Here is a 13,735-nt window from a genome sequence, read left to right as displayed (position 1 = left end):
TAATGATTCTGCTCTTGTATTAATGCAGCCTTGAGATTAAAACCTGCAGTAGCTTAACCAACTGGATTGGCCAAAACAAAAAAAAACTCCTATTTAAACTTAGAGGCCCAATCCACATCAATGTTGCAATTAAAATAGCAACACAGCACAATTCAGTGATAACAGGTACAAGGAATGCGCCACATGTCAAACCCCAAAGGACTGGAAACTAAGAAATGAATATCTTAAAAATTATTTGTAAATAAATGTTTGCAGGAGTTCCTCAGCGTAGTATCCTAGGCCCAACCATCTATAGCTGCTTCATCTGTGACCTTCCCTCCATCATAAAATGTTACTGCGCAAGATAAAGAGCTCATGGTGTTGGAGGTGATATATTAGCATGGACAGAAGATTGGCTAACTAACAGGAAGCTGAGAGTTGGGATAAATAGATCCTTTTCATGCTGGCAAACTGTAACTTGTAGAGTGCCACAGGGATCAGTATTGGGACCTCAATTAGGTACGATCTACATTAATGACTTGGAAGAAGAGACTGATTATATTGTAGCCAAATTTGCTGATGATACATAGGTAGGTAGGAAAGTCACTTGTGAGAAGGATACAAAGAGTCTGCAAAGGGATATAGATAAAGTGAGCAGCCCGAAATTTGGCAGATGGAGTATAATGTTGGAAAGTGTGAACTTGTCCACTTTGGCAGGAGGAATAGAAAAGCAGTATATTATTTGAATGAAGAGAGACTGCAGAATGCTGCGGTACAGAGGGATTTGGGTGTCCTTGTACATAAATCACAAAAAGTCAGCATGCAGGCACAGGCAAGTAATTAAGGCAAAAGGTATATTAGCCTTTATTGCAAGGGGGATGGAGTATAAATGTAAAGAAGTCTTGCTACAACTATACAGGACATTGGTGAGACTACACCTAGGTTACTGCATACAGTTTTGGTCTCCTTACTTAAGGAGGGATATACTGTGCTTGCATTGGAGACAGTTCAAAGAAGGTTCATTAGATGAAGAGGTTGTCTTCAAACAGGTTGGGCCTAAACTGTTTGGAGTTTAGAAAAGTGAGAGGTGGTCTTATTGAAATATAAAATTGAGGGGGCTTGACAGGGTGGATGCTGAGAAAATGCTTCCCCTCATGGGGGAATCTAGAACTTGGTGACACAGTTTACAAATAAGGGGGTCTCTAATTTAAGACAGAGAGGGGAGGGATTTCTTCTTTTAGAGGGTCGTTAGTCTTTGAAATTCCACAAAGAGCAGTGGAGTATTCAAGGCTGAGTTAGACAGATTTTTGATCGACAAAGGAGTAAAGGGTTATGGGAGGAGGCAGGAAGGGAAGGTAAGTTGGGTTAAGGCCTCAATCAGATCAGCCATGATCTTATTGAATGGCGGAGATGGCTAGATCTTACAGCTGCTCCTATTTCTTATGATCTTATGATAGGGTCGGAAGTATCACAGTATCTTTACAGTGCAGGAGACGACCATTCGGCCCATCGAGTCTGTTCTGGCTTTCCAAAAGAGCATTCCACCTAGTCCCACTCCCCTGCCTTATCCCTGTAACCTTGCACATGCTTCCTTTTCAGGTAGCAATCCTGATAATTGGGGATATTTGTTGATGATTGCACAATGTTCAATACCATACGCAGCTCCTCAGACACTGAAGCAGTCAGTGTCCATATGCAAAGTGCCAGGCAATGACCATCTCCAACAAGACAGAATCTAACCATCTCCTCTTGACATTCAATGACATTACCATCAACATCCTGGGAGTTATCATTGATCAGGAACTGAACTCTACCAGCCATATAAATACTGTGGCTAAAAGAGCAGGTCAGAGGCTGAGAATTCTGAGGTGCGTAACTCATCTCTTGACTCCTAAAGCCTGTCCACCATCTACAAGGCATAAGTCAGGAGTGTGATGGAATACGCTCCACTTGCCTGGATGAGTGCGGTTCCAACACTCAAGAAGCTAGATACCATCCTGGACAAAGCAATCAGCTTGGTCGGTATCCCATCCACCACCTCAAATATTCATTCACTCCACCGCCACTGCACAGGGGCAGCAACATGTACTCTACACAAGATGCACTGCAGAGACTCATCAATGATCCTTTCAAACCCACAATCTCTACCCACCTAGAGGGACAAGGGCAGCAGATGAATGGGAACACCACCTCCTACAAGTTCCCCTCCAAGCCACATACCATCGTGGCTTAGAACTATATCGCCATTCCTTCACTGCCATTGGACAATATATATGTTGGCCTTACCAGTAACATCCACATCCCATGAAAGAATAAGAAAACTATACTGAAGTGTTATGTCCATTAATGAATCACGTATTAATAAAGGAGTGTTACAATCACAGCATAAAATACTTGCTCCATCACTGACTGATAGATAAGAGTTCCTCAACAACAAAAACTTGCATTTATTTAGCACCTTCAATGTAGTAAAACATCCCAAGGTACTTCACACGAGCACTGTCAGACAAAATATAACACTGAGCCACATGAGGAGGTTTTAGGTCAGGTGACTAAAAGCTTGATCACAAAGGGAAGCTCTAAAGGGAATCTTAAAGGATGGGAGAGAGTGTGAGAGAGGCAGAGAGGTTTGCGGAGGGAGATTAGAATCCAGGCAGCTGAAGACACAGCCACCAATAAGGAAATTAGAATTGGCAACATGCAAGAGGCCAAAATTGGAGGAGTGCAGTGATTTAGAAGGGTTATAGAGCTGGAGGGGGTTACAGAGGTGGGGAAGGGTGAAGACCTTATTCATGGATAGGCACTTATCTACAAATGTATCCAGAATGATGATAACATTTCAGTTATTTTCAAAATTTAAGGAGGACGTTACAGCTCGATACTTCCTCACCACCTTCAAGGCTGTGAGTGGGCAAGGAGTAAATAAATAGGTAATCTAGGAAGCATTACATTGAGAAAGCAGTCACCCAAGATCAAAGAAAATGTCTGTGTGATGGAGTGAGGCTCATCAACTGGTCATTATCTCCATTATAGAAAATTATTCATAGTTTGCAAGGCTCCTGCTTGGTAGTTTACATTCAAGAGAATAGTGCTCAAGTCTAACAATAAAAATAAAGTATTTTCATTTTTTAAATATAAAAAAATATTGCACTTAAGTGTTATCAGGTGACTTGGACTCTTATTGCAAAGTTAAAATAAAATTGCAGTTTATAGATTCTAGATTTTTTTCTAATTCTCCATACAGCTAACAGTGATAATTAAGAACAATATATTTCTTACAAAACTAAGGTTGTGGCATTCCTGAGTGATGCATGATTCTTGTTTGCACATCTGCTAACCCTCTCAAATGATAACCAGAATAAACTCTCCAACAGATTATAATATCTGCCTATGAAAAAGGAAATTTTTTTTTAAATAAGTAGAACAAGCAGTGAAATCCCATTTCTGGGCTCTGCTGATTACCTGGTTCATTCATGCAGACATCCTTGTATTTTGCAAAATTTAAATTAAGTTAATGAAAATGGCAAAAGTTGATGACAATGCATGATGAGTGAGGAGGGAGTAAAACGCTGAAGTGTATGACTGTAAGTATCGCAAGAAGTGCACCTCTGATTACACTTGGTATTAAAGTGGCTCTGAACTGGAGAAAATAGGGTGAGAGAACTATCCATCTGGCATCTCAAGCAAAGGTAGGGTCTGTGCTACTGCTTGTGTTTTATACTGCCCTGTGCCTCTGCTCTCCCTTATGCCCTCTGGAGGTTACTTTGTAAAAGACAGCGCCTGGCTTCTCATCTGCACAGAAACCGGAGGCAGGATTTTCCAGCCCAACACCGGTGGGTATCGTCACAGGCGGGACGCGAAAATTTGGAGAGCCGTCTCATCCCACCCGCGACGATGCTCGCCAGTGTCAGGACTGGAACGTCCCGCCCTGGCTGTTTAATCCCAAAAATACGTATCGTCCAGCGGGCTTACAAGGGAGTCAAGGTACAGGATACCATACCTGGAAAAACTCAGCAAGTCTGGCAGCATCGGCGGAGAAGAAATCAGTCAACGTTTCGAGCCCTCATGGCCCTTCGGCAGAACTGCAGCATAGTTTCAACAAGGGAGAAATATAAATTGGTTTAAGGTGGGTGGGGGGTGGGGGAAGAGACACATTGAGGGTGTGGTGTGAGCAGATAATCAAAAGATGTCAGAGACAAAAGGGTCAAAGAGGTGTTGAAGGTGGTGGTCTTCAACACCTCTTTGACCCTTTTGTCTCTGACATCTTTTGATTATCTGCTCACACCACACCCTCAATGTGTCTCTCTCCCCCCCCCCCCCCCCCCCCACCCACCTTAAACCAATTTATATTTCTCCCTTGTTGAAACTATGCTGCAGTTCTGCCGAAGGGCCATGAGGGCTCGAAACGTTGACTGATTTCTTCTCCGCCGATGCTGCCAGACCTGCTGAGTTTTTCCAGGTAATTCTGTTTTTATTTTGTTTTGGATTTCCAGCATCCGCAGTAGCTTTTAGCTTTTTGTTTTTATACAGGATACCATACGTGAGTTTAAAAATATGCAATTTATGGGCCTATGAAAAGAGCAACCTTAGGGCACAACATAATTTCACATCATGTTGCAACTACCAGAACTAATTGAGTGTATTGGAGTATGTTTAGAAGGCTAAGGAGAGAGTTTTGCCTACTAAACAGGATACCAAATTATAGTATGGCCTCCACCAAAGACATAACCATATGTAAAGAGTGGGGAGAATGAGGTTGGGAGACAATTATCCATTTCATCTTCCTCCTAGTAGTTGCACAATGATTTTCAATACACTGAATTGGTTCTGGTATTTGCATCATGATGTGAAATTATGTTGTGCCCTAAGGTTGCAGAAGCTGGAAAGTTTCCAATTGTTAATGTCTTTTACTCAACCAGATCTTTTTGTTCAAAGTTGGTACTTTTCAACTTGCAAAACATGTAGGTCTCTCTTTGGCTGGAGTCCCTGCAAAACAGATCCTGTGCACACTTTTGAAGTTAAGTTTAATACAGCAAAATCAATGGATGATTCCTTTATATGTCAGAAGACAACAGTGCAGCTCAACTCCCAACTTCACTTCATTGTAGAATTTCTGGCAGCCAGGGGTGTGGCTCTTTGGATGTTTTCAGTGTGTATTTGCAGAGTCTGGGGCAGTGGAGGAGGAAAGCTTGTACAACATCCCCAGACACCACACAGTAGCAATGAATCTCCTCCAATAACAGGCAGTAAGATGCCAGTCTCATCAAAGCCTGGTTCAGTTCATCAGAGGATGTAGTTTGCAGAACCACCCTTTTCAAAGTGTTGTGGTAATTCTCAGAGATAAAGTTGACCTGCTCCACCATAAATGTGAAGGTGTTTAATTCTATACTAGCCATTGGGATATCAGGCTGCAGGATTTGGGGTATTTTCTTAGCAGGGACTGTATGGTCCAGTTCCATGTCTACAGAAAGAGTTGGGTGTCTCTTTGCCATAGCAACCCACATCTTAGCTGGGATGGGTGGGTTATATTTATCCATACGTTCACACTGCAACTGAAGGAGTTTCAGTGGTGGGCGCTTGGCATTCAGCAGCTCTGCAAGGACATTTTCTGTCAGGCTCGCATAAAACAATCCCAGAGCAGATAGATTTGGGCAATGTGTCAGGGCCTCCTGGAGGGTTTTTGAAGTCACCTTACACACAAATGTCTTATTATTGATGAATAAACTCTCCAAACATGGACTTCTGCTGGTGACAAGTTGAATGGTGCAATCATCCAATGTGAAAGGCATTTTTCGGAAGTCAATGTGTCGGAGATGTAAATAAGAGTTTGTTTTGAATAAACCTTTGACACTTTGCAGCAAATCTTGTCCAGAATAGAAGAAAGGATTTTCGCCAGTGCACACTATGGAAAGGCCCAAAAGATCCGTTCCTGATTCAGGTAGGTTGTGCAGAATTCGGACAAAGTTCTTGCGATTTGCCTCCAAAGACTGATTACACAAAATCTTCAGGTATTTTACATTATGCTGGAACTGTCGGCATATATGCACATTCTGGTCATTTTCCTCTCCGGAGTCACACCTGACATCAAAAGCACAGCAAGCTGTTAGTACAAACATACCTCGGGAATAAGGCACAATCCAGAGAAAAAATGGTGAATGGAATGTGCTCCTGCTATAAGCCTGAACTACAACATAGTAAGACTACATGCAAATGGCTGACTGCTCCAGCATTGACTACTGTAAACTAGGATCAAACTGGGGCTTAGTAAGGATTTAATCATCTCAAAACTGCGTTTACAGACCAACAGAAATGTCATTTCAGGATCATGCACAAGCACTGATCCAGCTTATTGTATGTGAACATGAAATGAAAAAGGATTAAATAGGGCCACAGAAACAGACTTCACTTTGCCCAGTTAATACTCCAACAGTTCCCTCTGGACTGGAAACAGAATCATCAAATTAATCACAATAGTCACATGTAACTAGAGTGGATAGAGATGATCATAGAATGATACAGCACAGAAAGTGGCCATTCAGCCCATCATGTCTGTGCCAGTCCCTTGAAAGGGCTATCCAACTAGCCCCATTCCTCTGGTTTCTTCTCCATAGCTCTGCAAATTTATCCAATTTCCTTTTGAATATTACTATTGAATTTGCTTCCACCACCATTTATGCATTCTAAATCGTAACAATTCGCTGTGTAATTTTTTTTCCCTCTTGTCGTCTCTGGTTCTTTTGTTAATTACCTTAAATTTGTTCCTTTGGTTGTTGACCCTTTTACACTGGAAGTAGTTTCTCCATATTTACTTTATTAAAATTGTTCTTGATTTTGAACACCTCTATCAAATCTCCCCTTAACCTTCACTGCGCTAAGAAAAACATCCCCAGATTCTCAAGTACATCTTTTCTGCTGCCTCTCTGAGACCTTGCTATATTTTCTAAAGTACGGTGCCTAGAAATGAACACCATAATCCTGCTGTGGTATAACCAAAGTTTTACAAAGGTTTAGCCTAACTTCCCTGCCTTTGCACTCTAAACCTCTAATCATAAAGCCAAAGATCCTACAGACTTTCTCAGCCTGCCCTGCTGCCTTCAAACATTTGTGAATATACACCAGTAGGTGTCTCTGTTCTTGCCCCTTTTTAAAATTGTATCATTTAGTTTAAATTAATTCTCTTTGTTCTCCCTACCAAAATGCATCGCTTCACACTTCTCTGCATGAAATTGTATCTGCCACATATCTGCCCGTTTTACCAGTCTGTGTCTCTAACTGAAGTCTGTCACTACCCTTCTCACTGTATACTACATTTCTAAGTTTTGTGTCATCTGCAAACCTTGAAGTTATGCTCTACTTACCCAAGTTCAGGGATATACTGACTTTTGGGGAACACCATGGTATGCTTTCCTCCAAATAGCTGCTTTCTGTCCCTTAACTAGTTTTGCATTCACACAGCAAGGCCTTCAATTTTGCCAAAATATTTATCATTTGGTATTTTATCAAATGCCTTTTGAAAATCCATATACACAAAAGCAACAGCACCACCTTCATCAACCAATATGTGCCTTTAAAAAGTGTGTGCTGATTTTCATTTTCTATCTCATATTTTTTCCAAGTACAGGTACAGTGTCTCAAATCCCACTGTCCAAAAGCTGGAGTTCTCCGAAAACTGGACATTCTTAGAACATGCCATGTATCAGTTCAATTGAGTAAAATTAAAAAAAACTTACCGAGATAATTCAGCTAGGCGCTGCATTGGAATGGTGTGGGGCCAGACTAGTTATCTGCCTTGCCACTTGCACGCTGGTCTATTCCTGTGCTCCAAGGGATCCTTGATCCCACCTGAGCCAGCTTGGCCCAAACCGACCAACCCAAAATCCAGCAAGATCTGAAATCCGGCGGAGCCTGGGTCCCGATTTGGTTGGTTTTGAGATACTGTACCTATACCAATTAAGGACCTCTGGATTATTATCTGTAAAAGTTTCCCACAGCAGGCTGACTGGCATACATTTGCTGGGTTTATCACTCGCTCCTCTTTTGAACAGAGGTATAACATTTTCAATCTCCAGTCTTCTGGTAGTACTCCTACATCTAAGGGGCCAGAGCCTTTACAATTTCTACCCTTACTTCCTTCCGCAACCTAGGATTATCACATTTGGACTGGGTGGCTTTTCTATCAGCCAACCGTTGAAGTACTTCCTCTATCTATTTTTATCTTATCCAAATTTCTCTACCACTCCCTCCTTCATTGTGACATCTGGAGCAAGTTCTTTAGTGAAGACAGATGCAAAGTACTCAGTACATCAGCCATGCATTCTACCTCCAAAAGAAAATCTCTTTCGGTCCCTAATAAGTTCCTACCCTCAACCCTCTGCTTCTTTCGACAACCCTTTTCCTATTTATATGTTTATTTAAAAAATATAGGATTAGCTACTTAATTCCCTACTAATCTATTCTCATACGCTCTCTCTCTCTGCCCCTCTTATTTCCTTTATCAGCTCTCCTCTGTACTTTCTTTATTGAACTTGGTTCTCTCCTATATTATGAACTGGACATTTATCATAAGGCTTCTTTATCTGTTTCATTTTAAATATTGTATCTTGAGTTATCCACGGAGCTCCTGCACTCAATGTCCTTCTTTTCCCCCTCTTGGGAATATATCTAGTCTGTACCTGAACTCTCTCCTCTTTGAAGGTCTCCTACTGCTCTTTACAACCTGATCCAGATCTCTCTTCAACTCAATGAATTTAGCCCTTCTTCAGTTGAGTACTTTTTCCTTGATTTTTCTTTGTCCTTTTGCATAACTATTCACGACCTAATGATATTGAGATGACTGCTTCCTAAATGTTTCTCCACTGAAACATGCTCCACTTGACCTACCTCATTCCCCATAACTAGACCCAGCATTGTTTCCTTCCTCTCAGGACTGGTATCATATTAGGAGGTTTAAACTCTCCCATTATCGCTAAAGTAATGCTTACAAATTTGCTCCAATATCTCCTTCCCATTATTTGGTGGTCTCTTGTATACACACAGCATGGGAGGTCCTCTATAGTTCCTTAATCCTAGCCAAATAGATTATGTCCTTCAACCCTCAAATATATCATCCTTTGCATGAACTTTTATTAATACTGCTACTCACCCACAACATTTTTTGCCCTTATCTTTCCTTTAATACCTTGTAGCCAGGCCTCCATTATTGCCATGACATAATAATCCCATGTGGCTAACTGTGCCTGTAGCTCACCAACCTTAGTTATTGCACTGTGTATTTACGTACATGCATTCCAAACGTGCCTTAATTGGCTTTGCATTTCTACCCTGTCTGATCCCTCCTATTTCTGAACTATTCTATAATCTAATGCTGCTTGTCTCTCCCAGCGCTCAGGGCACCTTGTATCTCCTATGTAATGGTTCACCTGGCACTACTCCCACTTAGCTTTAAAATATTCCATTTTTTAATTTCACACATGGGAGTAATAAATAATGCAGAATCTATTCCAACACTTCCAATCTGGACTCTCAGACATTCCTTATTGCTCAATTCACAAATATTCACTTTTTCACCTTTCGAAACATGCAGATCTCTGCTCAAACAGGACATTTGCCAAACCGATTCTGTGCGTGTTTTTATAGATAAACTTTATAAAACAGAGTGGAATCAGTGAAGTAGTCTTTACCTAGGACACACCCTGTAGGTAAGATCCTGTCAATCACTTCATTTAGCTGAGTAAGAGCTCTGCTCTAAAGTTCCATATACAACTGCAGTAACATTGCCACCATATAAAATGACAACTTGCACCCACAGCCATGTATTTAATTTGTGCTTTATTTCAGATATCCTGTCATTTTTTGTGTGATGAGATTTTTATCAAACAAACTCCATGCCATGTGCATCTATTTTAACCACCATCGCCACCCACCCCCACCCCCAAACAAAAAAAATCTATATTTTTACAAGAACATGTTTAAGAGCATCAATGCCTGTTGAATTTAAGGTGTGGCAGTTTCAGATCCATGGTCCTCAGGGTAGATATTCCAGACTCGGCAATGCTGCCAAGCGGACATGGTCACAGTGAACACACTGCGTGCATTTTCCCTGGGCAAGAACCTCACCTGAAAATGTACGTTCATTTTAGGTTGCCCAAGGCACAGGGAGTGTGCTGACTTGGGGTTTGTGGGTGCGATACAGGGTGAAAGCAGTATTTCCTAATGATAGTTGCAATGAAAACACCAAATTACCATTTGGATTGTTGAGCAATGGAATCTGTGGAGGAATTCTGGCCCATTTGAAAATGCTGCCCTTGATCTGCTGCTGGTGTTTGGAGCCAAGGGGCACTTCAGGGTGTCAACCATCGCTCAGCAGTAGCACTCTCACCTCCAAGTCAGAACATGTCTATTTACGGTATGTAGCCACAGGATGTATGTCACAATGAGTTTCCTTTCAGTCTGTTGCAGCCTCAATAAGACAGTATATGTAAAGTACTCAGATGACCTTTCAGCTCTATTACACATGCACATATTACTGCAGGGCAGGCTTTGTTGGTAGCACTTAAATATGCTTCTAAATGGCACAGATTTATGCTACCCCCAAAAATATGCTGCCAAGAAAAGCTAGTTGTATACTGCATTTTCATGGATGGTGCTTTAGGTGGAATCTTCTGGATCCTAAGAGGAGGGTTTCAAGGTTAGGCTGGGAGGATTTTCTGAGAAAGGCATGGCGAGTCAGTGCACCTCCAGATGATCTTCCAGAGGCGGGTCAGCGCCTGCAGAGCTTATCGTCTGGCAGCAGCATGTAGCCAATGTACATCATTAACTGCTCATTTGTGGGCTCATTGGGGTCACTGCTGGGATATTCCTGCTGAATCCTGCTTGCCTAGCAGCTGGGCCTGGGGAGCTGCATGGCCTCCAACACTAAACACCCTCCCACTAGAGCCGCAGCCATCAATGGACCACAACTGCTGCTGCTGGCCGAGCTTTGGAGAGGTTTCCCCTCCATCGAGGCAGCACAAGAATACACTGAGTAGAGCACATGGCCCATCAAGCCTACTCCACCATTCAATACAATCATGACTGATCTTAGGCTTCAACTCCACTTTCCCACCCACTCCCCATATCCCTCGGTTCCCTGAGACACCAAACATTTGTCTATCCTAGCCTTAAATATAGTCAACCATGGAGCATCCACAATCCTCTGGGCAGAGAAGTCCAAAGATTCACAACCCTTTGAGTGAAGAAATTTCTCCTTTTCTTGGTCCTAAACACTAATCCCATCCTGAGACTGTGTCCCCATGTTCTAGATTCCCCAGCCAGGGAAACAGTCTCTCAGTGTAGACCCTGTCAAGCCTCTTCAGAATCTTATGTTTCAATGAGAATCCCTCTCATTCTTCTAAACTCCAGAGTATAGACCCAATTTATTCAGCCTCTCAGCATAAGGCAACTCTCTCCTCCCAGGGACCAACTTTGTGAACTTTCACTGAACTGCCTCCAATGCAAGTATATCCTTCCTTAAATATGGAGATCAAAACTGTATACAGCATTCCAAGTGAGGTCTCATCAAAGCCCTGGACAACTGTAGCAGGACTTCTTGATTCCTGCCCTCCAGCCCCTTGCAATAAAGGCCAAAATGGCATTTGTCTTCCTATTTGCCTCACAACTATGGCTACCAGTTATTTAAGTGAAGCAGATAGCTCTTCAGAGAGCGCCTGAAGATGGAGGTGCCCTCGTGTTCCCCCCCTGACAGTGGCAGCACCCATCTCTGATTATGAGGCTGCCATCCTTCCAAGACTGCAGGATCGCTGATTGGGCCTGCAGCCTCAGGAACCTGCCCTTTGTCCTTAATTGGATGGTGGACCTGGAGGTGGCCTCTTAATTGGCTGCCTCTGGGAAGATCTAACAGGTGACCTGACAGTCAGACTGAGGTCAGACCCAAAAATGGTCCTGATTCACACTCATAGCCTAAGGGCAGAAGATTCCACCCATCTCTGTTTTTCCAAACTTCCGGGTCATAACAACAGCTGTTCGGATCTAGAATGCACTGCCTCAAGGGTGGTGTAGAGAGATTCATTGGTAGCTTTCAAAGGTGAATAGGATACATACTTGGGAAAAAAAATTGCAGGGTTATGAGGTGAGACCCTCAGGTGAGAAGAGTGAGACATCTCTTTCCAAGAGTCAGCACAGATAGGATGGTCCAAATGGCTTCCTCTGTGCTGTATAATTCTATCTATACATTTTGTATCTGTTTTACAGGAAAACAATACATATAACAACTTGAACAAATGTGTAATGGGATGAGGGGGTTCACTAACTACCAATCCCTAACTCAACATCCATGCCCCAGCAAGGATTCAATTTGAATGGAACATTCAAAACAAAAGAAAAAGGTTTTATTTGTTCAGTGAGAAGCATGTTGTAAAACTCCAATCCAGTATTTAAAGGGCTATCTGCAAACAGACAGTATGAAATGGCTTCAACCCATGTGGAGAGAAAAATCCAGCAGAATGACTACTCACCTTACTACAGTATAATACCACACAGCAGGAGAAACAACAGCATCTGCCCATCTTCTGCAGACCTGCGAGGCTGAGTGCCTGTCAGGCACTGGCAAGTAGGAAAATATCAATGCCAGGATCTCCTCGGGGATTTCCATTCATTTGGGTTAGCTTGCCCGCTAGTTAGACACAAACTCAGCTCCTTGTGAGATGGCAACCGTGCACAGGGGTACCTTACAACAATAAAGACATTAGTTACTGCAGGACTGTTTCCAAACCATGTCTGAATCTTTCATTTTACAAGATGAGACTTTCCACAGTGAGAACTGTAAGGTTGCACAGACTATTTCACCTACTCTAGAATACCCAGGGCCAAGCAATGAGCAGTTGGCAGGCTGTAATTCAGTTGACAGGCACTCCTCAAATCTAGCTGATAGAAATTTGCACATTGTTATAGGTTACGAGCATACAAATTAGGAGGAGTAGGCCCCTCGAGTCTGCTCCGACATTCAATAAGATCATGGCTGATCTGAATGTAACCTCAACCCTACATTCCTGCTTAACCCCGATAACCTTTCACCCCCTTGTTAATCAAGAATCTATCTAGCTCTGCCTTAAAAATATTCAAAGACACTGCTTCCACTGCCTTTTGAGGAAAAGAGTTCCAAAGACTCACTACCCTCAGAAAAAAATTCTCCTCATCTGTCTTAAATGAGCAACCCCTTATTTTTAAACAGTGGCCCCTTGCTCTAGATTCTCCCACAAAAGGAAACATTCTCTCCACATCCACCCTGTCAAGACCCCTCAGGATCTTAAAGGTTTCAATTAAGTCGCCTCTTATTCTTCTAAACTCCAGTAGATACAAGCCTAACCTGTCCAGCCTTTCCTCATAAGACAACCCGCCCATTCCTGGTATTAGTCTAGTAAACCTTTTCTGAACTGCTTCTAATGCATTTACATCGTTGTTTAAATAAATTGTAAGACTCTCAGCCTTTTATGCAATATACCTGCAGGTCGTCCTGAGCACTATTCATTAATATTGTGACTCTCCCGTGAGCTTATCTACTATCAAATCTGATCTTATATGAAGGATACAATAACAGACCGACACAAATTTTCCAATATGTCATATTTATACTGTTGATGATATTGGGAATGTTTGTTGCCAGGATGGAGCCTCGCCCTCCATGATTGGTTAACGGAAACCACAGGTGTGGCCTCCATGACTTTCCGTCCATTAAAGTTAATCAACAGAATTGTGAGGA

General features: G+C 42.3%; 1 protein-coding gene across 8 annotated transcripts in view; it reads right to left on the bottom strand.

The window, feature by feature from the left end:
* The window catches only part of hsf4 (heat shock transcription factor 4), a 96,363-nt gene that overhangs the window by 63,304 nt on the left and 19,324 nt on the right, over positions 1–13,735 (bottom strand). For 7 of the 8 annotated variants that reach the window (XM_078544098.1, XM_078544095.1, XM_078544099.1 and 4 more), the window contains one exon: positions 12,492–12,703. The exons of the other annotated variant lie outside the window; for it this stretch is intronic. In XM_078544098.1, the coding sequence (XP_078400224.1) occupies positions 12,492–12,542 (51 nt within the window). In that variant the 5' untranslated portion in view covers positions 12,543–12,703. The remainder of the gene's footprint in view (positions 1–12,491; positions 12,704–13,735) is intronic. 8 annotated transcript variants of the gene reach the window in all.

Source organism: Cetorhinus maximus, chromosome 6 (genome assembly GCF_964194155.1).
Source record: "Cetorhinus maximus chromosome 6, sCetMax3.hap1.1, whole genome shotgun sequence".
NCBI lineage: Eukaryota > Metazoa > Chordata > Chondrichthyes > Lamniformes > Cetorhinidae > Cetorhinus > Cetorhinus maximus.
The sequence above is the reverse complement of the archived record's forward strand: the minus strand, read 5'-3'. Positions and strand labels throughout refer to the sequence as shown.